We start from the raw sequence: 17,980 nt of genomic DNA on the forward strand, positions 1-17,980 counted from the left end.
TACATTTCTTGAGAGATTTCAATGGTTGAAATTTTAAACTGTTCAGCTCATTGAAATGTTAGTTAAAATCAAATGTGTGTGCGTGAATGTGCATGTTTCTTAAAGGGGCAGTAATACTTTTAGTTGATTATAACTTCCACATTTCTTGACCGATTTCAACGGTTGAAATTTTAAACTGTTCAGCTCATTGAAAAGAGTTGCAAGAGTTAGCAGGCCCATTCAAAATTTCCGCGGGAATTTTTCTAGTTTGCAAGTTGTTCTGAGGAATTGGAGCTCGTTATTACGCCTATTACGGTTACATGTTAACTAGTGAATGCAGAAACCCAGACGACACAACTACTTGCATCTATTTGGACCTTACAAGCTAACTAGTAAATTAGTAACACAGATTTTCTTATCACTAGTTTACTAGTAGAAGGTATTTTGTCTCACATGTCGGCCTCAAGACTGAACTTGTACAGACTTCGACTGTGTAAGTTTCACACAATTGCTCACTAGTTAACCAGTGAAAATAATTACATTTCACTATTTGACATGTTTGCCAGTTACAACACTTCGCAGGTTCACTAGTTGTGCGCACATGTCAACTAGTAAGATTTTTTGTTAAACTAGTATGATGTAAATGACACCTATTATACTAGAAACATTACCTAGTGCAACAAAATTCATTACATGTTAGATATTTGTTATACTAGTTGTGTACAGTTGCTTACCAGTGCTACATAAGGGTCCACTAGTTAAAAGACCCACCCAACATGCAGGAAAAATGTCTAACGTGTTCTGTCAAATCTTGAACAAGTTCATTTCTTGGTCTGACTTGTGAAAGAAAATGCCTTTCACGAGTTAACTAGTTAAATAAACATCAGTCTCACTAGTTAACTAGTGACTCAGTCTGGATGTAACTAGCTTGCAAGAGAGAAATCAAGTGATTCACTAGTTAACAAGTGAGGTCAAAACACGCCCAACTAGTGCCACAAGTGGGTATATTTGCATTTACTAGTTCACTAGATCACATTTTGTTCCTCACTAGTCAGCTAGTAAGGTTGGGAAGATCCTAACTAGTGTAACTAGTGGACATTCTATGCCTTCCTAGTTAATTAGTAATCAATTTTAAACCTTACAAGTGAACCACTAAGGTAAGAAAAAACGCAACTGGTGATACCAGTGGACATTCGGCCCTTACGTCAACATGCAAAATGTAACAATAGACCATAGACATCTCTAATGAGACTCAAACGCCAACACGTTCACTAGTGGACTGCATGCAAATGAAGCAGGCGGGACAACAACTCTGATTGGTCGATATTCAAATTAAATGTCTTGAAGCTTCAACCCTTAAGTGCCTGGACCGCAATAACTCTAAAGAAAATAAACTGTATTTACAAAAAACTAACAAACAACAACACATGCTTAATTCATCTCCCGCCACTAAATTCAATAAGCATTGTGGCTGTTTTCAGTTTGTTTATTTTATTTTTAAATAACTGGATAAGTACTTTTGCACTGCATAGATACAGTGCAATATACAGTTCATAGACAGAGCTTGCCATACCAGGGGGCTCAAAAATGGACACTATAGTGGTTTCAGAAGAGACACGAACTAGTGATGTTGCAGTCATTTTTGGGCTTACTTGTTAACATGTAAGCTCAATGTAAGCGTACTTGTTATCTTTAAGGTCAATGTAATGTGTCTACTAGCCTACTAGTGGGCACGCTGACATCAAGCGGATATCAAGCTCGGTGTGCATGTTGACATCCTTGTGTGCATGTTGACATGCTTGATATCCTTGATATCGTTGACACTTTAAGGAATAAATATACAAAGTGCTTGCCGGCAAGCACTTTGAACACTTACTCATCCAGACAAGTTCTTACTCCGCCTTTATTATTCAGCATGCACCAGACAAGATCTGTGTGACTTTGGACAGCCAATCAGCCAATCATGATACATTTCCTACCACCAGCAGTTTGAACAGATTTAACAACAAATGACAATTTTCAAGAAGGGGGAATTTATTTTAGAACTGTTGTACTGGATTCCTTTTTATTTAGCATAGCATATAAAGTGGAAAGTGACTGCACCGTACTGATTTTGAATAGATACAAGGGGCAGTAAATGACTGTGGAAGCTCAAATTCAGGCTTTACAGGGTTACATTTTTCTTGCGTTGAGCTCTGATCATAGAGCCAATAGGAGTTACCCACTTATGGCATTGTCCGGCCTCCTGCTTAGCATTTAGCGTAACTAGTGCCACTAGTGAGCATGTTGGCATCCACTAGTTCTACTAGTGAACATTTTGGACCTCACTAGTGGAACTAGTTCAGTCAAAATGTCTCACTAGTGTAACTAGTGGAAATTTTGGGCATCACTAGTTAACTAGTAAAAACTTTGAGTGTCACTAGTTTAACATGTAGACTTTAAGAGGCTTTCACTAGTTAACATGTCAGTGTTTTGTCATTCACTAGTTAACAAGTAGGTATTTCAGCTCTCATGAGTAAGCTAGTGCAGGAAATCAGAGCTAACTAGTTAACATGTTAGAACAATTCACGGTCAACTAGTAAACATGTTAGAGCTCTTGTGCCTTACTAGTTACCTAGTAAGACTTTGAACATTACTTGTTTGGTCCGGTGGGCAACTAGTGCATAAAAAAGCTGACTAGCTGTGAGTTTGGCACTACATGCATGCTTGTATGTGTCACTAGTTAGACTTGTGTCAGCATTAGTTGGATTAAAGTGGCACAAGTTGCAGAAAATGGGTGACATGTCAGTGTTTTTGTACAAGTAGTACGACAAAGCGCAGAACTAGTATGGCTGGATGTCCACCTAGTTCTGACAAAGGCTGCACTAGTTAGGAAACACTACTGTCTGATATCAAGGATATGGAATAAATGCTCAAAGGGCTTGCCATAAGGGTCCTCATTACAAGTTAACTTTACCAGCTATTGTTGCAAATTTTTCATTTGCTTTTTAAAATCTCAAAATCATTGTTAAATAAATTAATCCTGATGTATAAAAAAAGTTAAAAAAATAAACTAAAAATAAACTAAAACTAACTTAAACTTGAGTAACTTATTACTCTACATGGATGGTAAAATTGTAAAGAAACTTATTATTTTCAAATGCAAATAACTAGTAATATGAAATATGTTACATATTGGAAGTAACTGGTGACAGCTCTGCTTTTTTCTTTTCATATTAAGAGCTATCTAATCCTTAACATGAGGGATTTTATGACATTCTGTAAATTTTTTAAAATTGTAATATACAACTTGATACAGCATATATATATATATATATATATATATATATATATATATATATATATATATATATATATATATATATATATATATATATATATATATATATATATATATATATACATACAGTATGTATATTAGGGGTGTTAAAAAAATATATATATACATACAGTATGTATATTAGGGGTGTTAAAAAATAGATTCTGCAATATATCGCGATATTAAGGCACGCAATTCTCGAATCAATTCGATATATGGCCGCATCGATGTTTAAACATCAATTTTTTTATGGAAATATTCAACAAAACGTCTTATTTGGGGTTAGGGTTCACACATTAAGCATGAAAGAATATTATATTAATGGAACATCAAGCCTTAATATTTTATTTGAATGCTGTTCAAGTATGAAACAGAATGTTTGTTAAATACAGTGGCTCAGTTATAAGCCTAAAGTTTCAGATAAATGAATACATTTTCATACAAATCTTACATTGTACATGTACAACTTTACTGATTAGTATTTTCTAAATTTGAGTTAAAAAATCGCAATAAACAATTTATAGATTTGTATCGGGATTGTATCGAATCGAATCGTGACCTATGAATCGTGATATGGATCGAATTGCCAGGTACTAGGCAATTCACACCCCTAATATATATATATATATATATATATATATATATATATATATATATATATATATATATATATATATGTATATACACACACACCAATTGATTGTCTCATCAAAAGTCAAAGTCAAAAGCAGGGATCGCCGTCAGTTTACACATGGCCCTAATAAGGACAGACAAAATAGAAAATGTATAGATGGATAATTTTGCCTTCCAAGGACAACAAAGACACCAATCATGATCACAGACACACTAAAACAAAGTGGAATCTATCTTCTCGTGGTTGCCTAAGTGTCTCTATCAAATATACATGCTGTGCAGTGTTCACATGCTTGTACAACACTCCTTTGTGGTTTAAAACAAACAATATAGCGATGTCATGCCTTACTGATTTTTTGCTTCAGTCAAACAAGCTTCCTCTAGTCCTCTCATGCATCTCATGTCGTTTGGGTTAGTAAATGCTGCAAAGCCCTGCAGAACCAACACGGCTCTTGCACTTTAATGAGAAATAGTACGAGGCAAACCACAACAGTGGCTTCCCTTTTCTATGTCTCTCTTTCCAGCCTCAAACGCATACATGCACACAATAGGCCAAAACACCTGACAGTCACTTTAAAAAAAATAATACAAAAACCTTTGTCACGCAGCTATGGTAGCTGAATCGCTCTTACTTGGGGGAAAGTTGGCCAAAGGCAACAGTGCATGTTATGTTTGGAGGACTGACTTCAGCATGGAGAAAAATGAAGAGCCATACAAAGTGCACACAAGCACACAAAGACACACAAACTTCCTGCCCTTTTTTTAGACCGGTGTTGGCACTATACATCCTCAGGCATGCCTGAGCTGGTGGTTTGATAAATTGGCCCTTTCATCTAGTCGGTGTGCATTGTGTCAGTGGGTTTGTGGGTGATAGCTTCCTTGTGTGTCTATGATCGTGCGTGCTATGTGCCATTGTCTGAGCCATGAAGTGCCACCGTTGGCCGCCGTCAAAAGCCTCTGGAAGTGTGTAATGGGTGCTCATTTTCCCCACAAATGAGCACACATGCATAGATAGCCTTGGGAGAAAATTGGCATTTGAAGTTGATTTGGGGCTAATCGAACAAGCAATATACTGGATGTACATACTGTTAAAAACAGTCAGGGGGAATAACAATGTCGTTTTTCCTCCCTACAGTCAGTACGTGTGGTAATTGTTAGCTGTGGCTCTAGTCACAAGTCATGTTGAGGTTTCTTATGGCAAAGTAATGTCTTCTCGCTGTTAGCTTCCTCCAAAATGCTTTGCTCTAACAATAACGGGTTCATTTGCAGCAGTTGGGATTTGCTCAGTTGGTCAAATAAAGCCACCTCTGCCTACTCATTGACAGTTAAACATTTTTAGGAAGATTCAATTTATAAAGGTTCGGGTCATAAAGTCTTGTCTTCACATCATGCCAAAATAACATGAACATGTAGAACCTTCAAAGGGGTTCAATTTGCCTTCAAGCCAAAACGCTTAAAACGTCAACACGACATGTTTGATGTCAGCAAATTTTGTGAGACTTGTTTTTATGATGACACTACAAAATGGTACCATGATGGCAAAGAGGAAGTGTGAAGATATAACATTGAACAAGAAATGGAACTTACTGCGTGATTGGTGCAGAAGCTCAGTACAATACTAGCAATACAATTCGTTAAATTAATTTTATATCAAGCAATAGAGGTGGGTGCGTCAATGAATTGTTAATCTGTCAATCCGTCAACATTATTTTAATCACACTTCCATCATGCTAAATCACATTTTCTCACCACTATTTTCCATTTGACTTTTTTTTGTTTTTATGTTACTATTCTCCTCCCTAATATCGCCACATATGTGCACACAGTCCCAACTGCCACAAATACTATCTCGCACAGCCCCTTTTTTTTTAGGACCCCTTGGCTGTTCAATAACATGCCTGACATAAAATGCTGCATCGAAGGACAACGTGCCTGTTGCAAAATGAATTGGGCAATACACTAATACATGCAAAAATGTAGCAATAACAAAGAATTTACAACTGGAGGAAAACAGTATCATCGCGGTATGTTGTTGCACACGGCCAGCTATCGGTTTGGGATACAGCCAGAAGAGAAGAATGGTGTGTGAGGAAGTTAGCATACCTGGTAAGTGTATATTTACTTGTTGACCGAAGAAGAAAAACCCCAACGGGTTGGCAAATTGTCCCAATATCATCCAAATTGTTTGATATGGATGCTCCCTCCACTCATTTTAGATCTGGGATACAAACAGGCCACTCAGAACCTTGATTTTAGTATCTTTCAAAAAGTTTGTTTTGGAAGTACCAGCAAGATCAACCTACACTCACAAATAATCCTATTGTGTCATGGTCTCATCCTCCCGAATAAAGTTTCCTGTGCCTGAGGCAGCAAAACAGTCCCACAGTATTATGCTCCAATTTGCATGTTTCACTTTGGGAACAGTATGATACTGTTGAAGGCTTTGTGATTCATTTGCCAACCAAAAGCAGCATCCATATGCCCAAAAAGCTGAAGTTTCAAAACCCATTCCAATGTTGCCGATTTTCTCGGGCAGACTTCAATCAAGCCTTTGATGTGCTGATGTGAAAGTGATGCCTTTTTTTATTTAATTTTTTTACTATGACCACTAATTATATCACTATGCCAAGCCCTCATAATTTTCTTGAGTGAGACATAAAGTCCAGAGGTAGCCAGGTCAGCCCCAATCATCATTGCTGACATGCAGGTGTAATTTTTTCCTCTCCAAAGACTTGCGATGATCCAACACACAGCTGTTCTAGAAACCAAGAAAAGCTTGGAGCTGTTAAGTATGTCCTTCCCTCTCAAGCATCCACTATTTTCTGTCTGAAGTTGTGACTGGTTTGTTTGATCTTTGTCATTATGAACCCAGGGGCAGCAGTTACATTGAAAACAGCAGAGGCCCCAGAACTGAACCCTGTGGAGCACCATTCATTCCTCTTATATTGCACACACTACAACTAACCTTGCCAGCAAAATGAATTCTCGCGGTATTTATGAGTTCACAAACTCCGGAGAATACATCTTGTACCTCTCCCGCCGATACGTTTGCAGCCGACCTTTTTTAGGTCGGACCAATCAGGCGTGGTTTAGGCAGGACGAAACCAATAAACGGCGATGGCGGGTGAAACAAACAACCCTAACAGATGACTAGATGCTTCAATGAATTATGTTCTCGCAGAATTACCCACCGTTTCCTTGTTGAATTTGAACAGCGAGAAGAGTAGGTAAAGATGTTCGTGCTAAAAAAAAATCACATCTCACGTGGACTTAGAGCCAATATGAGTTGGCCAGTATAGGTAATATGATCCTAATGTTCAACTCCTTGTCAAGAAGCACGTTTTACTAAGTGCAGGTTATTAATTCTACAGATAGGAAGACCAGAAAGCAGCATATTACAGTAGTAAGACAAGCTGTAATACATGCATAAACTATGGTCTCTACATCACTCACCTTAGGCCAAAAGTAAAGTTCTAGTAATGTTCCTGATATACAGCTAAAATTACATCTATGCTCCCTCACTAGCCTAAACACAGCATTCTTATTAAGTTGCACATAGAACATTTCACTGCCGTTGAGCCTAGACCTTGTACCTCCAAAATCGTCACTTTTCAGGAGACTCCAAAAATGACATGCTTTTTCAACCTTTAACGTTTTATCATCAAAGAGAACATTACAAGCCATTTTCAACACTTTAGATTGGTCAATCATTTGTAAAAATGACACAAATGTATAGATTTTTGAAAAAATATTAAATTTGCTCAATTGTGATTTACAAGGTTTTGGGCCGATGCCAGTGATATTATTGTAAATCAAACTGCATGCACAATATGTGGTAGGCGACATGCTTGCAAATGAGGCAATGAAGGCTTCAAAACTACAATAAAAAGCACTGAATTCTTCGCTTCTATATTTCCATTGCCTAAAGCAGAATTACATAGTCAACTGGACATATGTAACACACTTGGAGTGTCATTAGCCTCAAACCATATTATTGATGAATGATTTCCTGTTATACAACGTTGTGAATGTAAAGATTGGGCAGTGTTTCAGGCAAATATTCATTAGTGGGATTCATCATTTTGACCATAACTGTATCATCGTGACACATTTGTTTCACCTGTGGTCACAATGTGTAAAGTTGACATAGTGGGGGGAGGGTGTGCGTGTGCATGACTACTATGAGTCACACGGTCCACGCTTTGTGATCATTTTATATAATCCATCTAATATCAGTGTGGGTGTACTAACCCACTCGTTCGTGCTCCCACTCACTGTGGCATCTCCTGCATCCAAAGTGAACGCACACACATGCGCGCGCACACGTGCGGGCGCGCCTCGTGCACGCGAGTCGAGGGTTCTCAGTCTTTTCATTCATCCCGGTGAAGGCTGCGCACATCATCATCATAATCATCATCAGCAGCAGCAGTATCTCTCTTCTGCCCCCCTTCTCCGGTGCTGGGATATCTCACCAGCCTCCCCCCCCCCCCCACGGTCCTCGGTGCGCGTGTCTGAGCGGAAGATCATGTCCACCGCGCTGCGCTTCTTGCCTCCGCCGCACACGGCAGAGAGAAGCCGCTAGAGGACACGCTTCACTCTGCCGCGCAACAAGAGAGGACTTGGGTGCGTGCGCGAGCGCGCGCGTGTCTTCCACGCAAGAAGAGAAGTGCCAAGGAACAATAAAAGTGCTTTTAATCCGGGTTGACGGATTTGTAACGGTGCAGGTGCAGCGGTGAAGACACTCGGCTGTCGGATGGTTGTCGAAATTGAAGAGAGGAGTCCCCTCTGCAAGGTGAGACCTGAACTTACTCAATAGTTGCATAAATGGCTGATTAATATGGAGTGGGTTGAAATGCGCACAACATGAAATTTAAGGCACATTATGGTGCATATTTATGACACTGTGTGAATGCCATGCCTTAACTTTTTGACTCGTGTCGTTTTACACATTGGACACCGTGTTGCTGAATTAAGAGCAGCCAATTTCCCCCCATTGAAGTCTTGAAGGAATATTGTTTTAAATGCACATTTGACAAACTGTGTAAATATTTACATGGATGAAATAAATGCCTTTTTGACTTTTTGGTCGATTCTGTCATTTTAAACCACAGATTAATGCATCTGTGCATGCTTTAAATAAGTCATAGTTTTCCCAACAGGGTGCTTAAAGGAGGATCGTGTGCAATATAAAGTTTAAGACATGAGTTGTGCGTGTATATTTCACACACTGTGAATATTTGAATGCATGGGGACCAGCATTGAGGTTTTTTTTTTTTGGTGTGTATTTCCAAATGGTGCAGGTAGGATCTTTGTCCACTTGTGGTCGCCAACCTCACATTGTACACTGTAATATCTGTGATGTTGAATGTGTGTGTGTGCAGTCTTGGCCTGTTGAGTGACGTGGAAGTGAGCAATCGACACTCAGAAAACAGTTGGGTCAGAAGTAACCCAATTATGGATAAAAAATGGACCGATACATTGTCAATTTGACCCAATTTTCTGGGTTGTTTTATACAAAATGACCCAATTTTTTTTTACCCAAGTAAGTGATCTGACCAATAGTGGACCAATATCTTTTAGTTGTTTTACACTAAAAGACCCATTTCTTGACTCAGAGTTGGGTCAAATTGACCCAAGTAGAGGATTGGTCCATTTTTCACCCACAGTTGGGTTATTTTTTGACCCAACTGTTTTTAGAGTGGAGGATGTACAGTTGACAGGCAGTTAACTGGTTAAAGTGTTAGCTATTGTGTGTGTAAAGTGACGGCATCAGTTGAGACAGAACGAGCTTGTATTTACTGTATTTTGTTAAACCAAGCAATTTAACGTGAAGTTTTGACAATGTCCGTCCTCCCTTTATTCATAGCACCTATAAGAGATTACAATTCACTTGTACTAGCAGTAATTAGCCAACGATGTTTACTATAGATGTGCAATTGTGTAAATAAAGCCACTTGTACTTTGCAATACGCACATTGCACTGTACCTTATTTTATTAAGTGTAAGTATTTTATGCACTCTTTTCTCCTGGCTAGCACTTATTGCTACGTGAATACCGCAAATCTGCGCTATAGCAAGTACAATAAAGTAAGCAAAAGGTAAAAGCTGAATGTGAACCGCTATGTAGCAAGAGATGACTGTATTGATCTACACTTTCTGAAGAACTGATCATGTAATGATTTCTCATAGTAATTATAAACAATGAGTTAACAAAGAAGAAACATAACTATCAATATGCAACTCTATTTTTATGCATCTCTGCAAGTGTGGCACCATGTTGGTGACCCCAAAATAGATCAATATCTTACTACTGAATACATTTTTTCCTATGTAGTTTTGCAGGGACATTGCGCTTAAATGCATGCAACATGAAGTTTATGGCACTTTGCTGACACGTGTGAATATTTGCACCAATGACAGATGAATCAGGCAAAGCCTTCTTGACTTTTTGGTTCATTCTAACGTTTTAAAGCATAGGCGAAAGCATCGGTGCCTTAAATAAGATCTTTTTTTATTGGAGTTCTTGCAGGGGTCTGTGTGCGCAACATAAAGTTTAAGAGCAGGAGTGACGCACATTTCAGACATTATTTGCACGGATGAAACATGAACAAGGACTAGCATTAAGATGGAAAATTGGACTTTGAATGTCTGATTGCCTTGAGTGAGTCGAGGCTTGAATGAGTATTTTGTCTAACTGCATATTAAGTTTAATAAAGCACGTTTGTGATTTGTGGATATTTGCATGAATGACCTTAGATAACCCATTTTTTTCAAGAGATGTATGTTCAACATTAAACGTGTACATGTAAAAGTGTTTGAAATTCATTTGTTGGCCATACTGTTTGGGACTATTGTAAAGCTTTGGAGTAATTCATCGTAATGATTATGGTGCCGCTTTGTCATGCCCTAATGCACTTGTCTGCAGTGAAACTGTCAGATTTGTTGATTGAAATCATCATTTCAAGTTCATGCTGTGGTAAACGTAATGAACATATCAAAGAGTCATTTATTTGGTTAATTGTAATGAAGTGGATAATATACCAAGCCATTGCATTTTTCTCAGCCTCCAAACTGAGCACTTAGGAGAGTTGTAACTTGAACCCTCACAGTGGATGAGGTGCACTGCACGCCACACTTGTTCCGTTATTTCTGCTTCGTCTCACTAAAACTGCTGCAATCGCAAGAACTCGTCACTTTGGGACAAGCGTCCAGTCTACTGCGCGTCTGTGGAAGTGTGATACCAGTTTATGGCCTTTTCACTGCTCTTGTCCTGCACACACATCTGTAGACACACAAACACACACACAAGCCCGAAATATCATTCATTCAGACACATTTTAATGAAGTGCCACGGGGGTCACACAATTGTGTTGTTTTCTATCTTCCCAACCAGCCGTTGGTTCAATCCTTAGAAAATGACATTTATTTCCCTTAGTGCACTCAATCTTCTGTCCTTATAGGATGAGTTAAACCAGCTCTATTTTTCAGAATGTAGTCAAGGAGTCACGCTCTTCTTTGTACATCTACTTATTGATCTCGCCTTGTCAATTAGGTGTGTTAGTGAGCGTTTACACCTAAGCTGTACTCAGTTTGTATCATCACAGTGACAGATACAATTGAAAAGTGCAAATAGCCAATAGCGGTCTATAATACAGTGGTACCCAACCATCGGGTTGTTTAGGTATCAATGTCTCAAATTACACCAAGAATGGACTGACAATTTTTATATAAAAAAAAACCATTATGTTTAAATTTTATATAATTTTATTGGTTTTATGTTTTTAATTTGTGGTTTATTCATGTATATGTATTTATTATTATTTATTAATTTATTATTTATTAATTTATTTAAATGTTTTTTTTTTTCAATTTCATTATCTTAATTTCAACACTAAATGTTCTCCAATTTCTGCAGTCCTCATGAAGACGGGCAGATCATCTGTGTTGAATCAAAATCAAACACAGATCAAAATGTTTGCCTATTTCCTGACATGTTACGACAAAACCAATTTGAAATGTCCTGTTGTTGAATAAAGGGATAGGAATTAAAATGTGTTTTTTCAATCTGATTAATTGATTAATCAACAAAATAATCTACCGATTAATCAAAGATCAAAATAATCGTTTCTATATATTCAAGAAATGACTTATGTGAAACTGGTCTATGGTGCAAAACATGTTGGGGACTGCTGCTGTAAAACAAACCATGCCCCAAGTTAGCTGCCAGGTGCATGACCCCGCTAACGTCAAATAAACACCTTCCTCAAATAGATGTCCTACTTCCCATCAGGAAAAAAAAGTCCACCCTTTAATTGCTATTTACAGCCTTTTCATCAGCTAATTTTCCCAAACTGTCCTCTAATTTGCATTTAAATTCTTCACAGGTGGACTAGTGGTTACCATGTATGCTCTTATCGCTCCTCCCACTATCTGAAAATATGCATGTTAATGTAAGTGAAGACTTTAAATTGTCCATACAGTAGGTGTGAATCGTTGTTTGTATAATATGATGGCCCATCAGTGCCGTGTGTACGGCGGCTGTTGTGCAGTCACCTGGGATAGGTTCCAGCTCACCAGCAACCTCAAATAAGAACATTTGCTATAGAAGATGGATGGATGGATTGTAAGAAGGGAATTAGCACTTCTTTTCTAGTCCACAAACTCTCATGTATATATATGATCATGATGTTGTTGTGTTTGGCTCTTTTTTGCTCTGTTCTCCTTTTCCTCTGCATGCCCCCTCTCAAAGCTCCCTCTGTCCGACTGCATTTCCAATGAATGTCAATGCCAATGCAAACTGAAACAGAGGCAGGAGAGTAAACTCTCTGGTTGCAGAGGAAAACTGTTCCGGTATGATAATTCTGCAATTCTGAACATTCTGCAATATCAAGCAGCTGAACAGAATGGATTTAAAATAAACAAATACATAAATAGATCAAATGAACACTGGTTCTCTCAGTTAATAGATGCTTTGTTCATGGTCAGCTGCTAAACTCATTTGAGCTCACCAAACAGCAGCACCTGAAGCATGTGAATAATCTCTTTGGGTTGAGTCTTAGCGTATGTTGTAAAAGGCCAATTATTGTTGCAGAAGACGCTGACATGTGATCACTCCACAATTGCACCATCTGGTCTGCCTGAAAGCTCACCATTTCTCCATATTAGTGCTCTTTATTTTGTTTCAAACTCAAAAACACAGTACTGTAAATATAGTACAGATACATAGCTACACCAAGGGAAAAACACTTCTGACAAATGATTGTTAATTACACTAGTAATATGTAATGTTACGACTTTAGAGGAAACTATCCCTACACAAGGCAGGGAATGCAACTTGACAAGTCATATGGGTATATTGAAAAACAATCTCTGGACCGCTAGACAGATAAATAACTAGATAAATGGTCAAAGTACAATTTCTGGAAAAATTGCATGGGAATGCTGAATGCTAATAGGTGATTGCTAAGATTTGAATGCATGTGCTTATGAAGTAAATTGAAAGATACATTAAGTGAAAATTACAAATGTTTAATTGTAGTTAAATGATAAATGAATAAAAAGAAAACTTGAACTGCAATCTGTCTAAGGTGGGATTCAAACCATCACTTCCTGTTTACAAGTCAAAGCTCCACCACACTATCCACTGAGCCACAATGGACTTGATGTCATCATTGAAGTGTTGTGAAATGGTAGCGAAGTATGTCTTGCTGAATGCCAGTGAATGTCATTGAAAAGTACATTACATTTATTAAATATACTGTGTTAAATAAAGTATAATGAAAGATAAATTGTATAAAAAAAAAATAATATTTTTTTTTTATTGTGGATAAATGATAAATGAAAAAAAGAAAAGTTGAACTTCAATCTGGCTAAAGTGTGATTGAATAATTTCAAAGAATGCTTCAGCATTCCCACAAGTAGCTAGATACCTAGACAGATAGGTAGATAGACAGACAGACAGACAGACAGACACTTTATTGTCAGATACAGGATCCTATATATATAATTGAACTAAATCAACTAAATCAAACCAGTTCATTAGCACGTACATAATGCAGAAGAGCTCCGAGCCACTCAGAAGTAGCTCATTTCGCTGTGCCACTGTCTGTCTCTCACGAGGTGCTGAAGTGCAAGTGGGGGAGATTCTGATTAACCAACTGGCATAATTTACTCAACCCTGGAGGGATTAGCGGGAAGCCGTGCTCTTGAAAAGTGCTAGCTTTCCTTCTCTGAACTCCAATAAAACATTCAAACGCACGTCTGGAGGTTCAGGATGGGAATGACAACGCATTTGTCAATGAATTGATCATTCAGAATTATGTCTATTGTGTGGAATTGATGGCTAATTAACATTTTGCCTCCAACAATGGCCCCTACTCTAATAGTCGCCATGTCTCAATTAGGCTGTGAGTTTTCCTCTAGGAAAAATAAACACTTCATCCCAAGTAGTTGCTTCTTCTTTTCCCCACTAAGGAAACCATGTGTATGAACTGTAATTAAAGTTCTAGAGAAGGGATAGATTGATTATCAACCGGGCCAATTATTGATGCTAATATTTGGCATTTTGTTGAATATTGGTAGCCTAAAATAAAATATCTATATAAATATTTCAGTGGAAATATATATATATAAATAAAAAAATCTGACGGCTGATTTAAGATCCATTTGAAACCGTTAAGTTCAGGGAACTATTTATAAAATTTCAGTTAACTTTAAAAGAGATGCTGCTGACCTTGGGAACTCTCGGCACCCTATATTTCCTTTTTTAATTAAAACAAAGATATTGCAGGTAGAGGTTGCTATGGTATTTATTTGTTTAAGTTTTCATTTAACTTTTTAAGGCATACTGATTACCCTGGTAGCTCTCTGATCTTTTTGTTGGAATTTTAAAACACATATGTCTATTGTCTAAAATTCAAATTTCAACATTTTGCAAATCTAAAAACGTGTTCAATAAACGTATGCTTTAAGAAAAAAAAAAGTTAGGAGTTGCAATTTGTATTTATTTATTTATTTAAAATTTTGACACCAATATTTTTCTCCTTTACTGAAAATAAATATCGGCTGCAAGTATCGGTTATCGGCCTCCTTGATTACTAATAGTATCGACCCTGAAAAGGGAAAACAGATATTGGTCTGTCTCTATGCTAAAGGAACAATTTTAAAATACAATCAAATTGAGAGCCAAAAATGAGGTTCAGAAATAGAAACACAAGTTGATATTTAAAGTTGTAATCCTGGCATTAATTGATTGTGTACTTTAGAATGTGATGAAGTGTGTAGGTGCGTGTGTTTGAATGGAGCCATACCGCTCCATGGCAACAGGCAGCATTCGTCTTCAAATATCCTTCTGTCTCACACACGCACACACATAGGCACCGTATGCTGTGACCTTTCTGCTGACTGTGTGCATGCCAGCCCTTGCACGAGGGTATCTGGATCAGCGCTTAATGTGTGTGCGTATTGCGTGTGTGCGCTTCAGCGTGTGGCCCGTTTGACCTTTCTCAGTCTACGTTCATTAATAGCGGCATAATAAGCATTAGGGAGCTGCCCGCTGTGCTTGTGTACACGCTGGAGATATCGCGAGTGCCGAGTCCATCTTGCCATGCGTCGCTCTCTCAGACAAAGCAGATCTCATCATAATCGTGTTGCGCTGCTAATGATTAGTTTACTCAAATGTTAGCATATCATGATTCATGTATCGCTCAGCGGGAACCAGTCACAGCTTTAATATATATCTCGATGCGCTTGTCATGTTATGTTAATATCAGTGCTGGACTAATAACCGCTTGCTTATTTCATATCCAGGGTTGAGTAGACCAAGCTCTTTAGAAATCAATTTTTTTCCCCCTCATCACCGTGCTGGGAAGCTGGCCGTCTGCCAGGTGGGCAGGAAGAGTGAGGGGGATATTGAGGGCGCATTAGGGAACGAGGCATCGAAATATCAAAATAGATTATCAAATTTGCTGCGGCCGCGTGAGTGACATGCTACTGCTAATGGTAAATGCTAATGTCCTGGGCGACCCTGACACAGCCGGGAGGGATGACACTTTGACATTTTGGTCACAGCTCAGAGAGTCGGTCGGGAGGGGTGCCAAGAAGACGGCGGGAAATACTCCCAAAAATGAAGCGCTACTCAGGTGCAAGATGTCATTTGTCGAAGGATGAGCAGCATCGGCTTGTACCTGGACAGGACTTGAATATCATTTCAAACTTATTTTGCAATAAAACCCTTAAAAATAAATACTGTTTCAAGAACTACAAATTCCAATAATAGATTGCCATTAATGTCAAGCAATTTTATATTTTCAAGCAATAATATACAATAAATTGGGATATATATAGGTTCTTCTTCCATTGCAGCCCGATCATCCTGGAAGGGGAATTGCCACATTTGTGGTCCCTTCTCAAGGTTTCTCATTTTTTGCCTGTTAGTTAATTTTTTTAGTTCTTCCTTGCCCTCTTGTGGTTCGATTAGGGGATGTCGTTGATATTTGTTAACTGCGGGCATGTGAATCCCTTTGGGACTCTTGTGTGATCAAGGGCTATATAAATAAACTTGACTTGACTATCAAAAATAGTTATTGTGGTATTGATACTAACTGTCAAGAGTTGTGTACTCGTACTTGAATTGGTCTGAAAAAAAAAAGTGATATCAAACAACTCTACTCCCTGTAGTTAAAAAGCACACTGGGCCCTAATTTCATGGTCAGCGTAAGTCTAGTGCAAGGCGCAGTCAAAATTGTGTTAGACCACTTGCGCCATAATTTAGACCTGCTTTTAGCTAGTCTAAAATGCAGTCTTGTTTCTGTCACCAAATTGTCACGAGAAAATGAAGATGCACCCATTTTTACCCAGAGCGCACGGGTGCCATGTGTTGAATTTCAGAAATAATAATGTTAAAAATATGTCTATGTTATTAATGAAGGTTTGTTAATTGTTTAGATGGTAAATGACAATTTTATTTATGTTTAAAGAAAAAACAATATCGTTTAACTTACTTCCCATTTGATGACGCGCTTCCGGTTTCTGAGAATGCACTTCCGGGACGCCATCTTTCGTAAACAGAGAAATGCAGGAGCAGAGCCTAAACGCTATCCAGTGCCATCCATCGAATTATCAGGCAGGAATGCCGTATCTTTTATTTTATTATACTTAATACTTAATAGCATGAATAGTAATGCTTATTTTCGCCGATTTGTTATCATAATGTAATTGATGCACTTTGTGTTTTTGTATTGGCGTTACTTTGTGTATGTAGCAATTGATTTTATTTTTGTATTTACAGTTTTCACCACAGGCTTATGAAGAAAATTAAAACGCTTCAACTGCACTTCATTTGTGATTTAGCTTAGTGTCACCAACATCTTCGTTGAAAACACTATAGTGAAAAGGCATCATTCGATGATACTCATCTGCATCAGTGGTAAGCGCTGCCCAGGCTCGAGCCAAAGCGGAGGCTGCTAAGGTGAGCGTCGTATGCAACCAAAGAAGCACAGCTGAAGGTGGAAAAAGCACAAAGTGAGTTGGAAAAGGCCAAACTTGACGCAGAATTGGAAGTGTTGACACTACATAGGGAAGCTGATGCTTCCGTAGCTGAAGCAAAAGTGCTTGAGGAAGCTGAAGCAAACCAAGAGGATTCCGAAGGTAGACAATCACTACCAGAAAAATAAAAAATTAAACGCACAAGTGAATACTTGCAATTCCAAATAGACAATGAACAATCTCCATGCCCTCAAGATTTACCAACTACCTCTCGCCCACGAGTGAGCTCACCCAACACATTTGTGACATGGCATCACCCCAATGAAGACAATTTGGAGCTTCCACTAGTCAGCTCTGAATCAAAGCTTACAAAGGACAATGTTGCTGCTTTATCTAATTGCAACATACCCAAACATGATAGAGGTGAAACAAAACCCAAATTAGAAAAAAACAAATTACCTTCACAACCCATTCAGCACACCATTCACGCCTCACTGTAACACCCCAGCCAGCATCTCACATCCAAATGAGCCATTTGCCCAGCACATGGCACGGTGTGATCTG

The 17,980-nt window shown here is 38.3% G+C and overlaps 1 protein-coding gene across 2 annotated transcripts in view; it reads left to right on the forward strand.

Annotated features, from left to right (window-relative positions):
- Positions 1 to 8,277: 8,277 nt before the first annotated feature.
- The window catches only part of LOC147164103 (zinc finger matrin-type protein 4), an 86,255-nt gene continuing 76,552 nt past the window's right edge, over positions 8,278 to 17,980 (forward strand). For both annotated transcript variants that reach the window (XM_086093837.1, XM_086093839.1), the window contains exon 1: positions 8,278 to 8,723. In XM_086093837.1, coding sequence (XP_085949963.1) covers positions 8,685 to 8,723 — 39 coding nt within the window. In that variant the 5' untranslated portion in view covers positions 8,278 to 8,684. The remainder of the gene's footprint in view (positions 8,724 to 17,980) is intronic.

This window comes from Leptonotus elevatus, chromosome 13 (genome assembly GCF_054856555.1).
Source record: "Leptonotus elevatus isolate MCC_2025b chromosome 13, RoL_Lele_1.0, whole genome shotgun sequence".
NCBI classification, from domain to species: Eukaryota; Metazoa; Chordata; class Actinopteri; order Syngnathiformes; family Syngnathidae; genus Leptonotus; species Leptonotus elevatus.